The 17,308-nt window shown below is 44.9% G+C and overlaps 2 protein-coding genes across 2 annotated transcripts in view; both read left to right on the top strand.

Moving 5' to 3' along the window:
- LOC146975170 (NLR family CARD domain-containing protein 3-like) overlaps positions 1 to 17,308 on the top strand; it is a 114,526-nt gene that overhangs the window by 34,220 nt on the left and 62,998 nt on the right. The gene's annotated exons all lie outside the window — the stretch shown is intronic.
- LOC146975172 (neoverrucotoxin subunit alpha-like) lies at positions 5,895 to 16,886 on the top strand. Its single transcript, XM_085794561.1, has 4 exons — positions 5,895 to 5,902; positions 6,403 to 6,576; positions 12,941 to 12,987; positions 15,681 to 16,886. Exons 1-4 carry the CDS (start codon positions 5,895 to 5,897, stop codon positions 16,244 to 16,246), a joined length of 795 nt encoding a protein of 264 aa, XP_085650687.1. The 3' UTR covers positions 16,247 to 16,886.

Below are 17,308 nucleotides of genomic sequence, written 5' to 3'. Positions count from 1 at the left end.
AATGATCCGTGACAACTAAAACATTTCCAATTCCTGCAGAATCTGGTTCCATTGAAAGAAAGTCAATGCACACGAGGTCCATTGGTCCACTGCTCGAAATATGATGCAAAGGTGCTGCCCTATGACAAGGGGTCTTCCGCGTGACACACGCTCCACAGTTCTTTATGTATTGCTCAACATCGCATGCAAGCTTCGGCCAAAAGAATCGGCTTCTCAACAAGTCTGTAGTTCTTTCAATACCAAGGTGTCCTAGATCATCGTGCATGGCTTTCAACACCAGTTCTCTGAACCCGCTTGGCAAGACAAGTTGAGTCAGTTCTTCTCCGGAGGGTCGCTTGCTTAAGCGATGGAGTAGCCCGTCCTTCATCATTAGCTTCCCCATCTCTTTTTTAAGACGAAAGCTCTCAGGGCTGGATCCATTTTCTTCAGGCCATTTTCCATTTTTAACAGCTTGGATGGCAAGTTGGATGGCTGGATCATCCTCTTGAGCTTCTATCAGCTCCTGCTTCGACATTTGTCCCAATGATTTCAACTCCAGGTGAGTCGGGAATGCAAAGACATCGGGCACGCATTCAGGAGAAGCTCCCAACTGATCTACATACCTTGGTGGACTGCCCGCAGTACCAGGGATGCAGATTCGTTTGCAGATGGATCTCACACCAGACTGTGGTATGGTCGTCCATTCCTCAGAACTCTCATCAGGCATGTTCCTCGAGAGCAGGTCTGCGTCTATGTTGTGCCTGCCTGGTCGGTACTTGACATCGAAGTCGTAGGTGGATAAGGCAGAGAGCCATCTGTGCCCCACAGCGCTGAGCTTGGCGGTCGACAGCACATGCGTGAGCGGGTTGTTGTCCGTACGTACGGTGAATCTGACCCCGTATAAATAATCATGGAATTTATCCACAACCGCCCACTTAAGGGCCAGGAACTCCAGCTGGTGAACGGGGTAGTTCCTCTCAGATGTCTTCAGCTTCCTGCTGGCGAAGGCAACTGGCCTCAGACCCTCACTGTGCTCCTGATATAGGACAGCGCCAAGCCCTTTCAAGCTGGCGTCTACATGCAGGACGTATGGCTTGTTGGGGTCCGCGAAGGCCAACACAGGTGCATGGGTAAGGCAGTGGATAATCTTGTGGAACGCCTCGGTGCAGGACTGATCCCATCGCTCACCAAAAGGCTCAGACTCTTTGAGGTAAGTTTTTGTGTTGTCTTTCTCAGGTTTCTTGCCCCTCTGGGTTGGAGCGTAGCCTTTTGTGAGCTCAGACAATGGCCTGACAATGGCGGCATAATTGGCGATGAAACGGCGGTAATATCCGCAAAATCCCAAGAAGGATTGAAGAGCCTTCAGGTGCGTAGGCTGTGGCCAAGTAGTAACTGCCTCTATCTTGGATGGGTCAGGCGATACTCCATCTGTCGACACGATATGTCCAAGGTACTTTACCTTTGGGAGGCAGAACTGACATTTGTCGAACGAGATTTTTAATCCAACCTCTGCCAGACGATCAAGAACTTTAAGAAGTCTCTCTTCATGCTCTTCTAAAGTTCGGCCAAATACTATCAGGTCGTCGAGGTAGACAAGGACTTCCAGCAGATTCATGTCACCCACAGCCTTCTCCATTAATCTCTGGAATGTGGCTGGGGCTCCAGTTATCCCCTGCGGCATCCTCTCGAACTGGAAGAACCCCAGCGGACAAATGAATGCCGTCTTTTCCTTATCTTCCTCAGCCATAGCAATTTGGTAATAACCGCTCCGCAGATCAAGAACGGAGAACCACTTGCTTCCGGTCATCGAATCCAACACATCATCAATACAAGGTGTTGTGTACTGATCGGGGATTGTTCGGCTGTTCAACAATCGGTAGTCAATACACATTCTCACGGCTCCGGTCTTTTTGCGAACAATCACGATTGGGGATGCATAGGGACTACGAGACTCTTTAATGATCCCTGCACGCAACAGTTCTTGGAGGTGCTTTCTCACGTCTTCCAGGTCAGCCGGGGCCAGGCGACGAGAGCGCTCCCTGAACGGCCGTGGATCTGACATCCGGATTGTGTGCTCTACTCCCTTTGCCAATCCGACATCCCATTCGTGAAGCGAGAACACCTGGGACCTTGTGGATAGCTTCTGACGGAGTCTCTGTTTCCACTCCTCCGAGACAGGTAAGTCTCCAAAGTTGATCAGGTTTGGATCCAACTCGGTGTCAGGTGTCTTGGACGGAGAGAGGTGAGTAACTGCATCTGTCAGATACATATGCCCGATAACTGTTCCCACTGGTATGACTGTCTCTGTCAAAGACTCATTTTGGACCAAGATTCTGAAATGGCTGACGTTCACGTCTTCGCTGGGCACCACCATTGGCTGAAGTAGCACACCAGCAGGGAGTGTTGTTAGAGGAGACGAGTCCACCATCAGGATCTGTCTGTCGACTTGGTGTTTGTATTCGACTTTGCAGACTGCACTACAGTCACCACCAGGGGGCAGAGTCAGTGGGCCAGGGCCTTGCCATAACACACAGCCAACATCATCTTTCTCTTCCAGGGCTGTGGCTGTGTTAGTCGATGTTGAATTGTTGTTTCTGTAACACTGTATCCCCAGTGTTTGTGTGATGTCAATGCCGTTGTCTTTACATTGCTGCACAAGACGTCGGATGTGACTGGCATTGGTCCCCACAATGACAGGAGTCTGGTCTGCAGTTCGGGGCTGGGGGCAGATAAGAGCAAGGATGGTCACTGTCTGGTCGGCACCTGCAACCTTTGCTGGATATTCAACATCGACCACTACGTACCCACGGTAGGGATAACTGCCCTCAGATTCACTTAGTCCCCACAGAGCTAAACCAGACACAGGACGTACGGGAACATCAGACAGGTAAGTTTGATACCAAGACTCGAAGATAATGGTAACCTGCGAGCCACTATCAAACAAGGCATCAGAGCGATGTCCATTTACTTTCACAGGTATGATGCTGGGTGGACCAATCAAGCCTTCAGGGATGCCAGCCGGCTCCGATGAGGTAACAGCACTTTTCTTGACCCCACAGTTCACTTCACTGGCAGTGGAATCGCCAGACTGCTGTTTGTCTTTTGTCATCTTTAAAGCATGAATTAGCTTTCTGATAACCTTGGCTTGATTTTCAGGGTTGCGGCACTTGGTGGCAAAATGTCCGCTCTCACCACACCTGTAGCAGAAATTGTCTTCTGACTTTTTCGGTGCTCCTTTGGGAGAGTTGGAGTACTGTTTTGAAGCCTCCATGGTTGAAACTGCAGCGTCTTGTTCAGACATCTTGTTGCTAGTTTTCTGCTTTAGTCTTTTCAGTTGTTTTTTCAAGGCAGCCAGCTCGGCGTCTTGCCGGTTCTCGGGTCCAGGCGGTGCATTGATGGGTGTAGCCTCCCTGTAATCCTCTTTGACTGGAGTAGATTGGGTCACTACTGATGCAACCATTGACTTCAGTTCTTTTATTTCCGCCTTTAAGCTCTGGATCTCAGCTTGCCTTGTATCCACTTCTGGATTAGCGTGCACTTGGTGTACTGAAGCGCTGAGCTTCTTTCTAGAAGTTTCATACTCTTCTTCAGCACGAATCTCAGTCAAAAGCTGTAGAAAGTTTGGGGGTGCAGCCTTCCTTTCTCTCAAGCGCAGCTGGATCAGCATCAGGTCCGAAGCGATAGCACCTCTTAGCAGTTGCTCCAGTCGGGCTCGATCCATGCAGCTAGCAGGAAGACCACCTCGTTGAATCACCTTGGCTAGAGACCTCTCTAGACGTCGAAGGAAATCTGACAGTTTCTCTCCTTTTTGCTGTTGCATCAATCTGAAAGCAAAGTAGAGATCATCACCGGACTCAGCACTTCCAAACACACTTTCAAGGGCTTCCAAGCACTCCTTTGGGCTGGCGTCAGGATTTGCGTGTCGCACTGCCTTCACAATTTCTAGTGCGGGCCCCTTTAAACTTCCAATAAGTCTGCGTCTTTTTTCTCTGTCCGAGCATTCAGTCTCCTCCACCAGAAGCCATGACTGCTCTAGCCAATGGTCAAATGGTTCCTCACCTGGCGGCTTTGGTAGGGCTCCTGAGAACATGCGTAGTCGACCATAACTCCCTCCATCAGCTGGTTTGGTTGTCTTGTCCAACAAATCTCCGACAGCGCGAAGGATAGATTCAGTGGAGCTAGTGGGCGGGGGTGTACTGGGGAATAATGATTGGAGGTCCTCCATTGTTTTACCTTCAGCCTGCAGCAACCCTTTCAGTTTTCTGTTAAACTCTTCAGCAGCTGCCTGTGCCTTTCCAATGATGATAACAGGCCACGCCTCTCCACCATTAGCTGGTTTAACTTCAGGAGGGACACTCTCCTCTTCCACAGTCTCTCTACTTTCACACAAAACCATCCGTTGGTTTAGTCTTGCACTGAAGTTTCTCCCACGGACACGCACCCGTCCCAAAGACTTGATAGTTTCCAGTGTTTCTTCCACTTCACTGATCTCTACTTCTTCTGGGACGATGGTCATAAGCGCATATGTCTCATCCAAACCCTCACCACGGCACCAGCGTTTTAACTCTGACACTAGTTCTGTTGTTTCCATGTTAATGCCGTTTATAAATTAGGTTAGCACTTTAATTAGTTACTTTGCCTTTAACGCTAACTTTTTTCCTTTAGGTTTAATTTGTTTTACTTTTTACTTTTTTAACTGAGAAATCCAAAACAATCCCAGCGGCGCCTCCATTTTATGTAGCCCACTTCTCCAGAGTACAGCGGAGAGGGGCCCTGAGTTCGTAAATAAATGTATTAATGTTTAACTGTGAGGTATCTTTAATGTTGTGTTAATAACCTGAATTAAGTAGCATTGGAAAACCTCAGGTAAATACTTACTCTTAGCACACTTAGCTCAAGAATGAAAGAGGAACAGTACACCAGACTCAGTTTTATAAAAGCAATAATCAATTATTTACTCACATAAATGTCACAAACACAAACATATGAAAAATTAGTTTAAAGTCTTTGTTTTCTTTCTTTTATAACCAGAAATAATTAAACACACAAAAGAATCAGGTTCACAGTACTCCAAAATGTAAACTATTACCCTTTAAGTTTCAAGAAAACCCTTTTAAGTTTTAGGAAATCACCCTTTAAATTTTAGGATAGCTTTTAAGTTTGAAGGGACTTGTGTTTTAAGTTTAAATTAAATTAACCTTTGAAGTTTTAAGGAATTTGCTTTCAAAGTGTAAATAAAATTAGTTTGAATTAAATTTCTCCTCAAAATAAAATAAAATAACTCTTAAGTTACTTGAAAATACCTTTTATACACTCAAACCTTTACTTTCTCTCCGTACTAACTCACATTCAGTGGGCCCACACCACATGCACACACCACACACACAGCCGGCAAACCCCAAAACAAACCACGTCGCAGGCCTGAATCATGAAGCTTGAGTGCGGTGAAATCCACAGGTGGTCCACAGAGCGTCCAATCTGACCGACGACCCGGCACACTGGCAATGTCCCAGACGAATCCTCCCAGTCTGAGAAGAAACGGCGATCCTCTGCTTACAGCGGCAGCTGGTCTAGCTCCACAGCGCGGCGGCGGCAGTCATAAACACCCACTGTGCTAGCGAATGCTAACTCCGACGTCTCCAACTCCAACCCGTTCACAACGACACAGAAACTCCGACTTGAAGTGTCTCTAGTTGCTCACAGTCTCGCTCAGTTATCAGTCCCAGAATGTCAAGCCGACAAACTCCTAGACACTGAAACTACACGGCTACAGTCAACAATTACACGCTACTCGCCAGGTGACTCGTCCTCCGCCGATTCGGTCTCTCTTTCCTCTTTTTTTTTTTTCAAGCTACTGCGCACTCACACGTTCTCTCTCACTTCCTGTCTGCAACCGCCAATCACACTTTTGACCAATGAACAGGCCAGGATTACGCCCTCTTTCCAAATAGTACTTCCTATTTCACCCAGAGTTTCTTCAAAATAAAATGAAACTTCACAGTAAACCTCAAAGTATTTTTAAACAATTTTAATGAATTTCAACCTTTTTAATCACACTATTTATATGCTTGGATGAAATAATATTGCTTAATATTTTTAACCGGGTTACAGTAGCTATATAAGTTCTTGTCATTCCAATTACAATGGTTAAAAAAAAAATACTCATGAGAAATCAAAGTTTATCGCATTTAAAAGGGTCTACTTGCATTATTATGAAATTAGCCTATTATTATATTAGTGGTTAATTTGTTCTCAAAAAAATGTGTCAATAATATTGTTTATCGTCAATAATTTGTTGGACAATATATCGTCCAGCAAAATGTATTATCGTCCCAGGCCTACATCCAGCTGTTTATCTGATGCCACTTGAACACAGCAGCAGGTGTTGACAGAGGGTTCCTGTGTGTTGTTGTGTGTGTTCAGTCTGTCAGGATGTCTGGTCACAGAGGAAGGCTGTGCTTCTCTGGCCTCAGCTCTGAGCTCCAACCCCTCCCATCTGAGAGAGCTGGACCTGAGCTACAACCATCCAGGAGCCTCAGGAGTGGAGCTGCTGTCTGCTGGACTGGAGGATCCAGACTGGAGACTGGAGACTCTCAGGTATGGAGAGGCTGCTGCAGCCACACACACTGTCTGATAGGAGGAGCTGGAACATTTTCTATGGCCCCGTTCACACCTGGTCACACCTGGGATTAACATCTGTCTCAGGTAATCCATGCTTTGATGACATTAGATCCCATCACTCAGACCATATCCAGAGGTGGTGTAGGCCACAGTGAAGCTCCGCCCACTCTACTGACATCCTCTGTCTCAGTCTGACTCGTCCCAACACAGTTTATACTGAAGCCAAAATCTCAGAGTGTTTCAAACATGAGCTGTGCAGCTTTCATCAGTCACAGTGATGAATTACTGGGATCAGGAGTTTCTCCTCATGATGACTTCAGTGTCTCATCATGACTCACTGTGTCATATTCAGGAGAAGAGATGTCAGTGATGAAAGCAGCTGTTGGCAGCTGTGCTCTGAGTCTCTCCAGATGTTTGGATCAGACTTTATTTCAGAGTGTATCAGGAAACATTTCAGCTGCAGCTGGTTGAACTGCTCCTGAACCAACAGAGTGTTTGACCTGAACAGTCCCAGAGACTGTAGACACCTGTTGAGTGTGGACACACTAATAACAACACAGCAACAAGAATCAAAGCATGTCCACTGCTCAGAGACATTCGTCTCCCAGCGTCTCCAACCAAGGAGGAAATAAGAGACAGAAACCAGGCGGCACCATCAGGTCTCTGTCTGGTCAGATATTGATGATCAATAATCAGCTCAGTCTCTCTGAGATCCTGGTCTTGTCCTGATGAGATGTGTTGTTGTGTTGAGGAGACAGTCAATCACAGTGTGACATCCAGATGTCCTCACTGTCCAGAGGCCTGGAGCTGTCAATCAGAAGAAAGTGAGTGTAGTGAACAGTGTAATCATCAGTGTTTGTGGCTGAATGTGTGTGTGATCACAGCGAGATTTAGCGAGAAAGTCGCCAAGTTGGCAACACTGCCAACATGTACGCATTTTGCATACTTGTCACGCATTTTGACCTCCTAGTATCCTTGTATGATTCTATGTTCTAAAGTACGCATATTGTTTGATCTCGTATTTCGCCAATTTTCAATCAAGTTGTCACCAGCCTTGTTGTCACTGAAGATCATGCTCCGGTGAGCCACACAGATCTGCGCGTAAGTGGTGTGCTTTCGGCCAATCAGAACTAGGGCCCGACTGATTTATCGGCGAGCCGATTATAGCCCGTTTGAGAATAATCGGTAATCGGCCAAAACTCGTCGATTGTCGCCGATATTTTCAGAAATAAAATGCAGGGAATAAGACTTGGTTTTACTTTGAAAATGTTCCCCCATTTAAAAAGATCCCCCGACATTAGGCTATTTATCCTGTAGAGGGCGCATCCAACTCCATCCACTATCCACTAACCACCTCACACACAGCAGAGTGACTGATCTGCAGCAGGACACGCTCTGCCATAGCTGTCACTCACACACATCACACAGCTTATTATTAACAACTTGATTAACTGTTAACTGTCTCAAAACCAGTGTTGTCCCTGGCTTTCTTTTTACTTTTTTTTTTTTTTTTTACCGCGGTCGGGTTGTGAATTAATTAATTAATGCTCGTGACTCCGGCCGTGTTGGGTCCGAGATTCAACAAGCCGGTCGGGTTTTACCGGCAGTATGCCCGTTTATCACCAATAAACACAGTAGATGAGGTGGGTGAGTGACTGAGCTCAGGCTGCGTAAGACGGGGTGTGGGGAGGGGGGGGTGGTCTCTGACTGCAGTGGGAGTATCATGACTCTGCTCCGTTACACTGAGACTGGCCGCCGGTGAGCGCTTTTGGGACCGGCTAGTCGTTGAAAACAGCGGTGATACGTACTTCCACTTTGAGATCAACAAACCAGAAACGTCTGGAACAACATTGGAAAAAGTCGCTTTTGATAAAAAATAAAAAAAAGAGAGCGAGAGAGAGACCACCGTGCCGTGTAAAAACAACAACAACAACAAAAAAGTGTCACGTGTCATGACTTCCTGTATGTGGCCCTTCAAATTAAAAGCCCTATAGCTTTTCATATAGAGTTCAGTCATATTGATTTTGACAAGACAGGGCTCCAAATGTTTTTGTTTTTTTTCCTGTGACCAAGACCAGTGCTTGGTAAACTATTTGGGGGCAGCCTTTATTTATATATTATATAAAATATATAGATATTACTTAAATTAATACAATTTTAAAACTTTATTTAAAAAAAAAATAATCGGCCGATTAATTGGATTTTTTTCCCCCTAATAATCGGCATCGGCATCTGCCCCAAAAAATCCATATCGGTCGGGCCCTAATCAGAACGCTTCATTTTCACTCAACCACCCGCCCTCCTCCGGGCTTTGCGCCTCAGTTAGGCTTGGGTGAAAGGACAGAACCGCGCGACGCGGACATTTAACGATATAAATGACGGCGCTTGCGAACGTCCGTGTCACCGTGTCAGCGACTGTTTGGTGCGTGTGTGGCTGCATGGTCACTGCTGACTAACAAGCAGCTGTTGTTGTTGATGTGTAGCGCTACCTGCAGCAACAACAACAGTCGCTGCAGCTTCTACTGAGAGCTGGGGTCAGACGTAACGCACCTGGGACAGACACACGGACCGACCAGCTTCTACTGAGAGCTGCTCAGACGTAACGCACCTGGGACAGACACACGGACCGACCAGCTTCTACTGAGAGCTGGGGTCAGACGTAACGCACCTGAGACACACACACGGACCGACCAGCTTCTACTGAGAGCGGGTCAGACGTAACGCACCTGAGACACACACACGGACCGACCAGCTTCTACTGAGAGCTGGGGTCAGACGTAACGCACCTGAGACACACACACGGACCGACCAGCTTCTACTGAGAGCGGGTCAGACGTAACGCACCTGAGACACACACACGGACCGACCAGCTTCTACTGAGAGCTGGGGTCAGACGTAACGCACCTGAGACACACACACGGACCGACCAGCTTCTACTGAGAGCTGGGCTCAGACGTAACGCACCTGAGACACACACACGGACCGACCAGCTTCTACTGAGAGCTGGGGTCAGACGTAACGCACCTGAGACAGACACACGGACCGACCAGCTTCTACTGAGAGCTGGGGTCAGACGTAACGCACCTGAGACACACACACGGACCGACCAGCTTCTACTGAGAGCTGGGCTCAGACGTAACGCACCTGAGACACACACACGGACCGACCAGCTTCTACTGAGAGCTGAGGTCAGACGTAACGCACCTGAGACAGACACACGGACCGACCAGCTTCTACTGAGAGCTGGGGTCAGACGTAACGCACCTGAGACAGACACACGGACCGACCAGCTTCTACTGAGAGCTGGGGTCAGACGTAACGCACCTGAGACACACACACGGACCGACCAGCTTCTACTGAGAGCTGGGGTCAGACGTAACGCACCTGAGACAGACACACGGACCGACCAGCTTCTACTGAGAGCTGGTCAGACGTAACGCACCTGAGACACACACACGGACAGACCAGCTTCTACTGAGAGCTGGGGTCAGACGTAACGAACCTGAGACACACACACGGACCGACCGCGCAGATGTCGCAGACATCGTTAAACTTTTCACACGAATGAAAAAAAACTACCATTGTGTTGTGTGACGGCAGATACAGAACCAGGTTTACAGTTAGAGAGGGAGAAGGAGCGAGGGGGGGGGGGGGGGGGGGGGGGGCAGACAGGCAGGTGAGGGAGTGAGGGTGGGGGCAGACAGGCAGGCGAGGGGGGGAGAAGGGGAGAGAGGCTGGTGAGGGGGGGGGGGGGGGGCAGATAAGCTGCAGTATTTTATTTTTGACCAAATGTTCTTGTTGTTGACTTGTGGATAATGAAATAATTATTGTCCTGTGCTATTATAAAACCCTGAAATGTTGATATCATGACATGTTTACAATACTGCAGTAAATGTCATGGCTTGTTATTAAGGCAGCCTAATGTCATATTATGATATTATGACATCCCTAGCAAAGCACAGAGAGTAGAACAGTAGTTGAATGACAGTTAATCTACAGTCAAATTGAACGTGGGTGAAGAAATAGAGCATTTTCCGGTGGTGGTGGTGGTGGGGGGGGGGGGGTAGTACTCATAAGGTACATTTCAAAAACTCCGCTCATATCGACAGCTTTACGTCGCACACAACAACAACAACCAACAACAGCAACAACCAACCAGGAAAAACAAAAGCTGTGAGTGAAACTGTGACTGAGCAGGACTGTGATGGTGACGAGGCCTGTAGTCGTTTTCCTCCCTAATTGTTTAACGGACAGTAGAGTATTTTATTTTGCACTTATATAGGAGTGTGTTAAAAAAACTAAAAAAACTGATTTACAGCTTGTTGTTTAGAAAGCTGCTGTTCTGTGGACTCATTTCTGTGCATGAGCTGTCTGTCAGTGAATATAGATTGTTGCAAAGCATTTCCCTCCTCCTGTGATTTTAGTTATGATGGGAAAAATATGAATAACGTCATCAGCGACTAGTCAACGTCGACTCGACTTTCATAACATTAGAGTCGACTTTAAAAAATCTGAAGTCATGCAACCCCTAGTCCACACTAGTGTTGGGCGATTTTGACATTCTCAGATCGTCCCAATCGCCCTCCCTGGAGATCGCCGATAGACCTATCTATCGCCGGGGTCCGGGGGGGGGGGGGGCGTTGGCCGTTCCGTACGTGTTCGTTCGTTCGTTCGACGGGGGGGGGGACGAGCGGGGACGAGCGGGCGGCGTATGAGTTTTACTTTTACCGTGCCCTGCTGTCATGCATGCGCGCTTCTCTCTCTCTCTCTCTCTCTCTCTCTCGCTAATAATGGAGAAAGAGCACTATGATCAATAAACGCAACGCTGCCGAAACCCGAAAAATCTATTCATGGCAGACGTAATTTATATTATTATTAACTATAGAGTGCCTAAGCGGAAGCAGGAAGTAACGGCGCCATGGGACCTCAACTCTGAAAAACTCGCCATTCAAATGAATGAGACTGAAAATTTTATTTCGTGATCCGATTGAATTGCGCCATGAGAAAAAAATATGTCCTCTACCTGTTTAAAAGGTCACGTTTCATGCCGAGAAATCAGCCGTTTATCATAAAACGGCAACAGAAGAATGTATTTTGTGTAAAGACCGCTCCACGGACAACAGATCTGTGTCCCACAGAAAATACGTCACCAACTGACACGGTAAAGGGCGGCATTTGGTGTGTGACGTCACCTACACGACTTGTAGTCTTTCTGCTTACAGATTCTTCTGAATTTTATTCTACAATAGTTTTACAACAAACTGCTGATTTCTCGGGATGAAACGTGATGTTTTAAACAGGTAGAGGACATATTTTTTTCTCATGGCACAATTCAAACGGATCACGAAATAAAATTTTCAGTCCCGTTCATTTGTATGGCGAGTTTTTCAGAGTTGAGGTCCCATGGTGACCGTTACTTCCTGCTTCCGCTTAGGCTCTCTATTTGTGGCATGTCAGTGAACACCTCATCGGGCTGTGACATAAAGTAACAGGGCTGGCGTCGGCAGCGTCACAGCCACAACACCAGCTAAACGTGTTTCCTCAAATTTGAGGCGGAGTGGCCATCCTGTTTACTGCAGAGATTTTGTGTGCGGTCATATGACTACCTGGCTCCGTCTGATTGGACGTCGCCAGTGGCTGCATTTGATTGGTGAAACACTGTCATATGGCAGAGTATCTGTTGGAAGCAGCGAGAGGAGCGGCTTCATTAAAACAAAACAAACAGATTGCGCATTGGATCAATAAAAAAAAGTAGCGAGTATGTGAGTGTGTAAAATCGTCAAGAAAACAAAACATCGCCGATCGTCCTTCCAATCGCCGATAGACGATTGGATCGCCAATCGGCACAACCCTAGTCCACACTCAGTGTTTCTCACTAAACTCTCTGTGTGTTTCACTGAGCTCTAACAAACGTGTTGAGTGTGTTTCATTCCTCATCAAACACTGAAACCATCCACTGTTCACAGCTGCACTCTTCTTCTTTCCTGGTGCATTGTGGGATATCTGGGCTGGTCAGCTCCACCTGTTGTGTCTTCATCTTCTTTGCTGTGACGTGTGTTTGTGCAGCTTGAGAGTCAGAGAGTGAAAGTGTGTGTCTCACACTGCAGTGACATCACATGGAGAAAAGACATGATGAAGTGTTTCCTCCTGGTCTCCTCCTGCTCTGTATCATCACTAGATAAAGACTCCAGCTCCTTCTTCTCTGTGCTCAGTGTTCATCCAGACATACCAGCCTCCATGTGAACACAGTGATAAAACAGTGTGTGTGTGAGAGCCATGTAATGTCCATGTGTGCATGCTGACAGAGAAGGTGCTGCTCTGACCCCCCTCCTCCTTTCAGGGTGGAGCCTGCTGGAGTCCCATGGTTGACACCAGGTCTGAGGAAGTGTAAGTCTGTTTTTACTTTGATTCATGGAAACAAAGCAGCACATTCAACCATCTTCACACTGTCACATCACTGACCTCATGAGTCTTCATCAAACTGTCAATAACTGATCACATGATCAATAACTGCAGCTGTGTCTTGTTGAATGAATGAATGAATGAATGAAAATGTGTTTATTTCGGTCAGGTCATTCAAAGTTAAAAGTCCAACAGAAAACACAGTTCAACTAGAAAAGAGCCAAACCGAAAAGGAATAGGCTGAAGCTATCGCTTATTTTCGCCTACCCTTCTTACATGATCAACTTCATCAGATCACATCATTCAAAACATCAAACAGAAATCATATCGTTTTGCACAATATCCCAAAACATAATTCCATAATAGTGTCAGCTATGTCAACCACATCTCTCAGATTTATCAAATACCTTATTCTTAAACAAACATTTTAATTCATACATTGACCAGCACATCTTCAAATCGTCATCAAGTGCATTCCATATGTATTTACACCCCTTACAGAAATACATTGATCTTTTATTTTAGTCCTGGACTTTGTTTTTTCCATCATACGTTTCCCTCGGAGCTCATATCTACATTCCCTTTTTTTAAACATGATTACAATTTTACAAGGTAACAAGCTGTTATACACTTTGTACATTATCAATGCTATTTTATAATCCACTAAATCCATAAATTTGAAGGCCCTTAATTTAATAAATAATTCATTTGATGGTTCTCTATAATTTGACTTAGTGATAATCCTTACAACTCTTTTTTGAAGAATAAAGATCGGTTTAGTATAATGGGTAGGATATGCATTCCCCCATATTTCTAGACAGTACGTTATGTAAGGATCAACCATTGTACAATACAGAATATACAAAGCACGCTGGTTCAAAATATCTTTTACCTTGTATAATATGGCGATTGATTTGGCTAATTTTGATTTGACATGATTAATATCAATCAATCAAATTTTATTTATATAGCACCTTTCAAAGCAAACAGATGCCGTTCAAAGTGCTTTACATTTTGACTGAACAAATAGGAGGTAAAACAAGAAAAGCAAGGAGACTAATGCACGAAGATTAAAAACAACAAGAGAAAATAACAGCCTCAAACAACATTGCATTTTCCAATTCAGCTTATGGTCCATAATGACACCTAAAAATTTTGTTTCAAACACCCTTTCAATGTCTGTATCCTCTATTCTCAATTTAACTACTGTATCTGTTTTACGGTTCCCAAAAATCATACATTTTATTTTACTTATATTTAAAGTAGGGCTGGGACTCGATTAAAATAATTAATCGAATTAATCAGAGGCTTTGTAATTAATTAATCGCAATTAATCGCATATAAATATTTGACCTGAGAACAGTGAGAAGCATTTTTTTTCCACATGGATTTTAGTATACCATTGAATGACTGAATACATAAGCTTAAGCATTCAAGGTGGTACTTAACCAAGACCAACAGACTAGGGATGCAAATTATCCATTAATTCATTAATCGATATTTGATACAGATTAAATGGTCTTTCCTGCCAATACACTATGATGATTACTGTAGTATTTAACTAGGCTACTTAAATCACAGTTGCATAAACTGATGTGTTGAACTCAGCCTGATGTAAACATGAATAAAACTCAGTAACCAATCACACAGCAGCTCCATGTTGTCCCTGTGTGATGTTCAGGGACAGGTCAGGACAGTCTGAAGACAGAGCTCTGAGGGTGAAGTCCTATCATAATGAGATGAGATGCACCTGACAGTGACAGGTCATAGTTATAGCGCTGCAGCTGAGCAGTTAGCGCTATATAGCGCATTTAGCGTGCGCCCGTGTCTGTGTATCTATGTGCAGGCAGAGATCAGAGATGGTGTTTTAAATAACCATGCTAGCGTTTCACCAGCTCTCATCTCTGCCAGTCAGCCTCTCAAACTGCAGCCTCTCTCGCGTGCGGGCGCACCGCACGGAGACACACGTGAGAAAAAAAAAAAATCATTTTTTTGAAAAAAAATAAAAAATTTTTTTTTATAAGTGCGATTAAAATGCGTTAATTTTTTTAACGCGTTAATTTTTGTGTAGTTAATTAATCGTAATTAATGCATTAAAGTCCCGGCCCTAATTTAAAGATAACTTATTTTCATCAAACCATTTCTTTACAAGTTTCATCTAATTTTTGACAGTAGTTATTATATCAGTTAACTGGTCCCCAGAACAGAAGAAATTTGTATCATCTGCAAAAAGGATGCAGTTCATATATTTCGACACACACTTTACAAAGTTCATTCAGATACAAAATAAATAATTTTGGCCCCAGCACTGACCCTTGCGGGACCCCGCATTTAACCTTTAATAACACAGAATCAGAATCAGTTTTATCACAGGATACATATTGCCATCTATTACTTAAATAAGAACACAACCAGGAATGAGCTACGTCTCTTACACATCTTTTGCATTAATAATCCATGATCGATCGTATCAAAGGCCTTTTTAAGGTCAATGAAAATTCCTATTGTGTGTAATTTATTGTCTGTGGCGGTGGTTATTTCATCCATGAGTTTCATAAGTGCTAATCCAGTAGACTGGTTTGTTCTAAAACCATACTGATTCTCACTCAGGATGTTATGCTTTTCTATAAAACTATCCAGTCTTGTGACAAATAGTTGTGTCTTGTTCTCTCCATCAGATTCCTGTCCACTCATAATCGACACAAACACAGTGAACACAAACATCAAACTGTCTGATAACAACAGGAAGGCGACATGTGTGGAGGAGCATCAGTCATATCCTGATCATCCAGACAGATTTGACCGGTTGTCTCAGCTGCTGTGTTCAACTGGTCTGACTGGTCGCTGCTACTGGGAGGTCGAGAGGAGAGGAGGGGTTTTTATATCAGTGAGTTACAGAGGAATCAGCAGGAAAGGAGACAGTGAAGACTGTTGGTTTGGAATGAACGATCAGTCCTGGAGTCTGGACTGCTCTGATGATGATGGTGGTTACACTGTCTGTCACAATAACAGACGGACAGATATCACCTCCTCCTCCTCCTCCTCCTCCTCCTCCTCCTCCTCCTCTGTCTCTAACAGAGTAGCAGTGTATGTGGACTGTCCTGCTGGCTCTCTGTCCTTCTACAGAGTCTCCTCTGACTCACTGATCCACCTCTACACCTTCAACACCACCTTCACTCAACCTCTCTATCCTGGGTTTGGATTCCTCTGGCCCAGTTCTGGTTCCTGGTTGAGTCTGTGTTGAGTGAAGCAGAGTCTCCTCCTGTCACAGAAACCTTCTCACTGTTGAACAGACAGTTCAGTCTCTACATGTCTGTCTCTGTCTCTGTCTCTCACTCACGTTTTCACATTCATGGATTAAATCAGTTGATGTTTTAAACTCTTCTCAGTGATTCTTGTAAACTTCTTCCTCTTCCTTTAAAGATGGAAGCGTCGATTATTACAGGACAAAAACCACGGTGACTTTTACTCAGCTGCTGATGAAGGACGAGGCCTAATATCACCAAGCTAAAAGTCTCTGAGCCGCCAGCGTCACTGAGGAGAAAAACACATTTTAAACAGATTCACTGTTCATGTTCAACTTTACAGGCTGTTTGTGAGCTGGTCACAGCTAAACACACACAACAAGAAATACAACAGGAAACAAACATACTATAAGAGACTTTCATTTATCCCACTTTTGGGAAATTCACTTGTTACAGCAGCAATAAACAACAAGCAAGAGTAAAAAAATTGAATATGAAAACAGACACACTATGTTTACTCATTTGTGGGCTACTAAAAATTATCTGATGAAAAAAAAAAATACAATGTTTCTTCAGTTGCTGAAATATTGGACAGTATGGGGAACATGGATAAGAATAAATGTACGATTTATGTGTACAACAGTGGTAACATACACAGGAATAAAAAAATACATTTTAATACTGGATGAGGTAGTGGAGTGTTATTATCAAGAAGTTTTATGTGTCGGTCCTGATGAATGTCGATAAAGCTTCAAGCGAGCTTGTGTGAACGCATGACACACACACACACACACACACACACACACACACATGTACACACACACACATACACACACACTTAAACACACACTTATACACACACACTCACTGACACAGCACATGGTGGCTGCCTGTCAGGAAGCTGCAGCGCTCAGTGTTCGTCCAGCAGAGGGCAGCGTCCACACAGAGGAGCAGAAGACTTTGCCACAAAGAAGTTTTCATTAGTGACCAAATGAACTGTGCCAACGACCTTTTCATGAGTGTTTTCTACTACTAGCATGTGTGTTTTTACCCCCTGACCC

The sequence above is a fragment of the Trachurus japonicus genome, chromosome 13, assembly GCF_045865225.1.
Source record: "Trachurus japonicus isolate A0001 chromosome 13, Traja_1.0".
Classification (NCBI taxonomy): domain Eukaryota; kingdom Metazoa; phylum Chordata; class Actinopteri; order Carangiformes; family Carangidae; genus Trachurus; species Trachurus japonicus.
Note: the sequence above shows the minus strand (reverse complement) of the source record. Positions and strands in the feature narration are given on the sequence as shown.

Bases quoted from the DNA above. Each gene is read 5' to 3' on its own strand.
- LOC146975172 (XM_085794561.1), top strand. The intron at 6,577-12,940 runs GTATGGAGAGGC...TCCTCCTTTCAG, and splicing joins TGGAGACTGGAGACTCTCAG to GGTGGAGCCTGCTGGAGTCC. The intron at 12,988-15,680 runs GTAAGTCTGTTT...TCTCTCCATCAG, and splicing joins GACACCAGGTCTGAGGAAGT to ATTCCTGTCCACTCATAATC.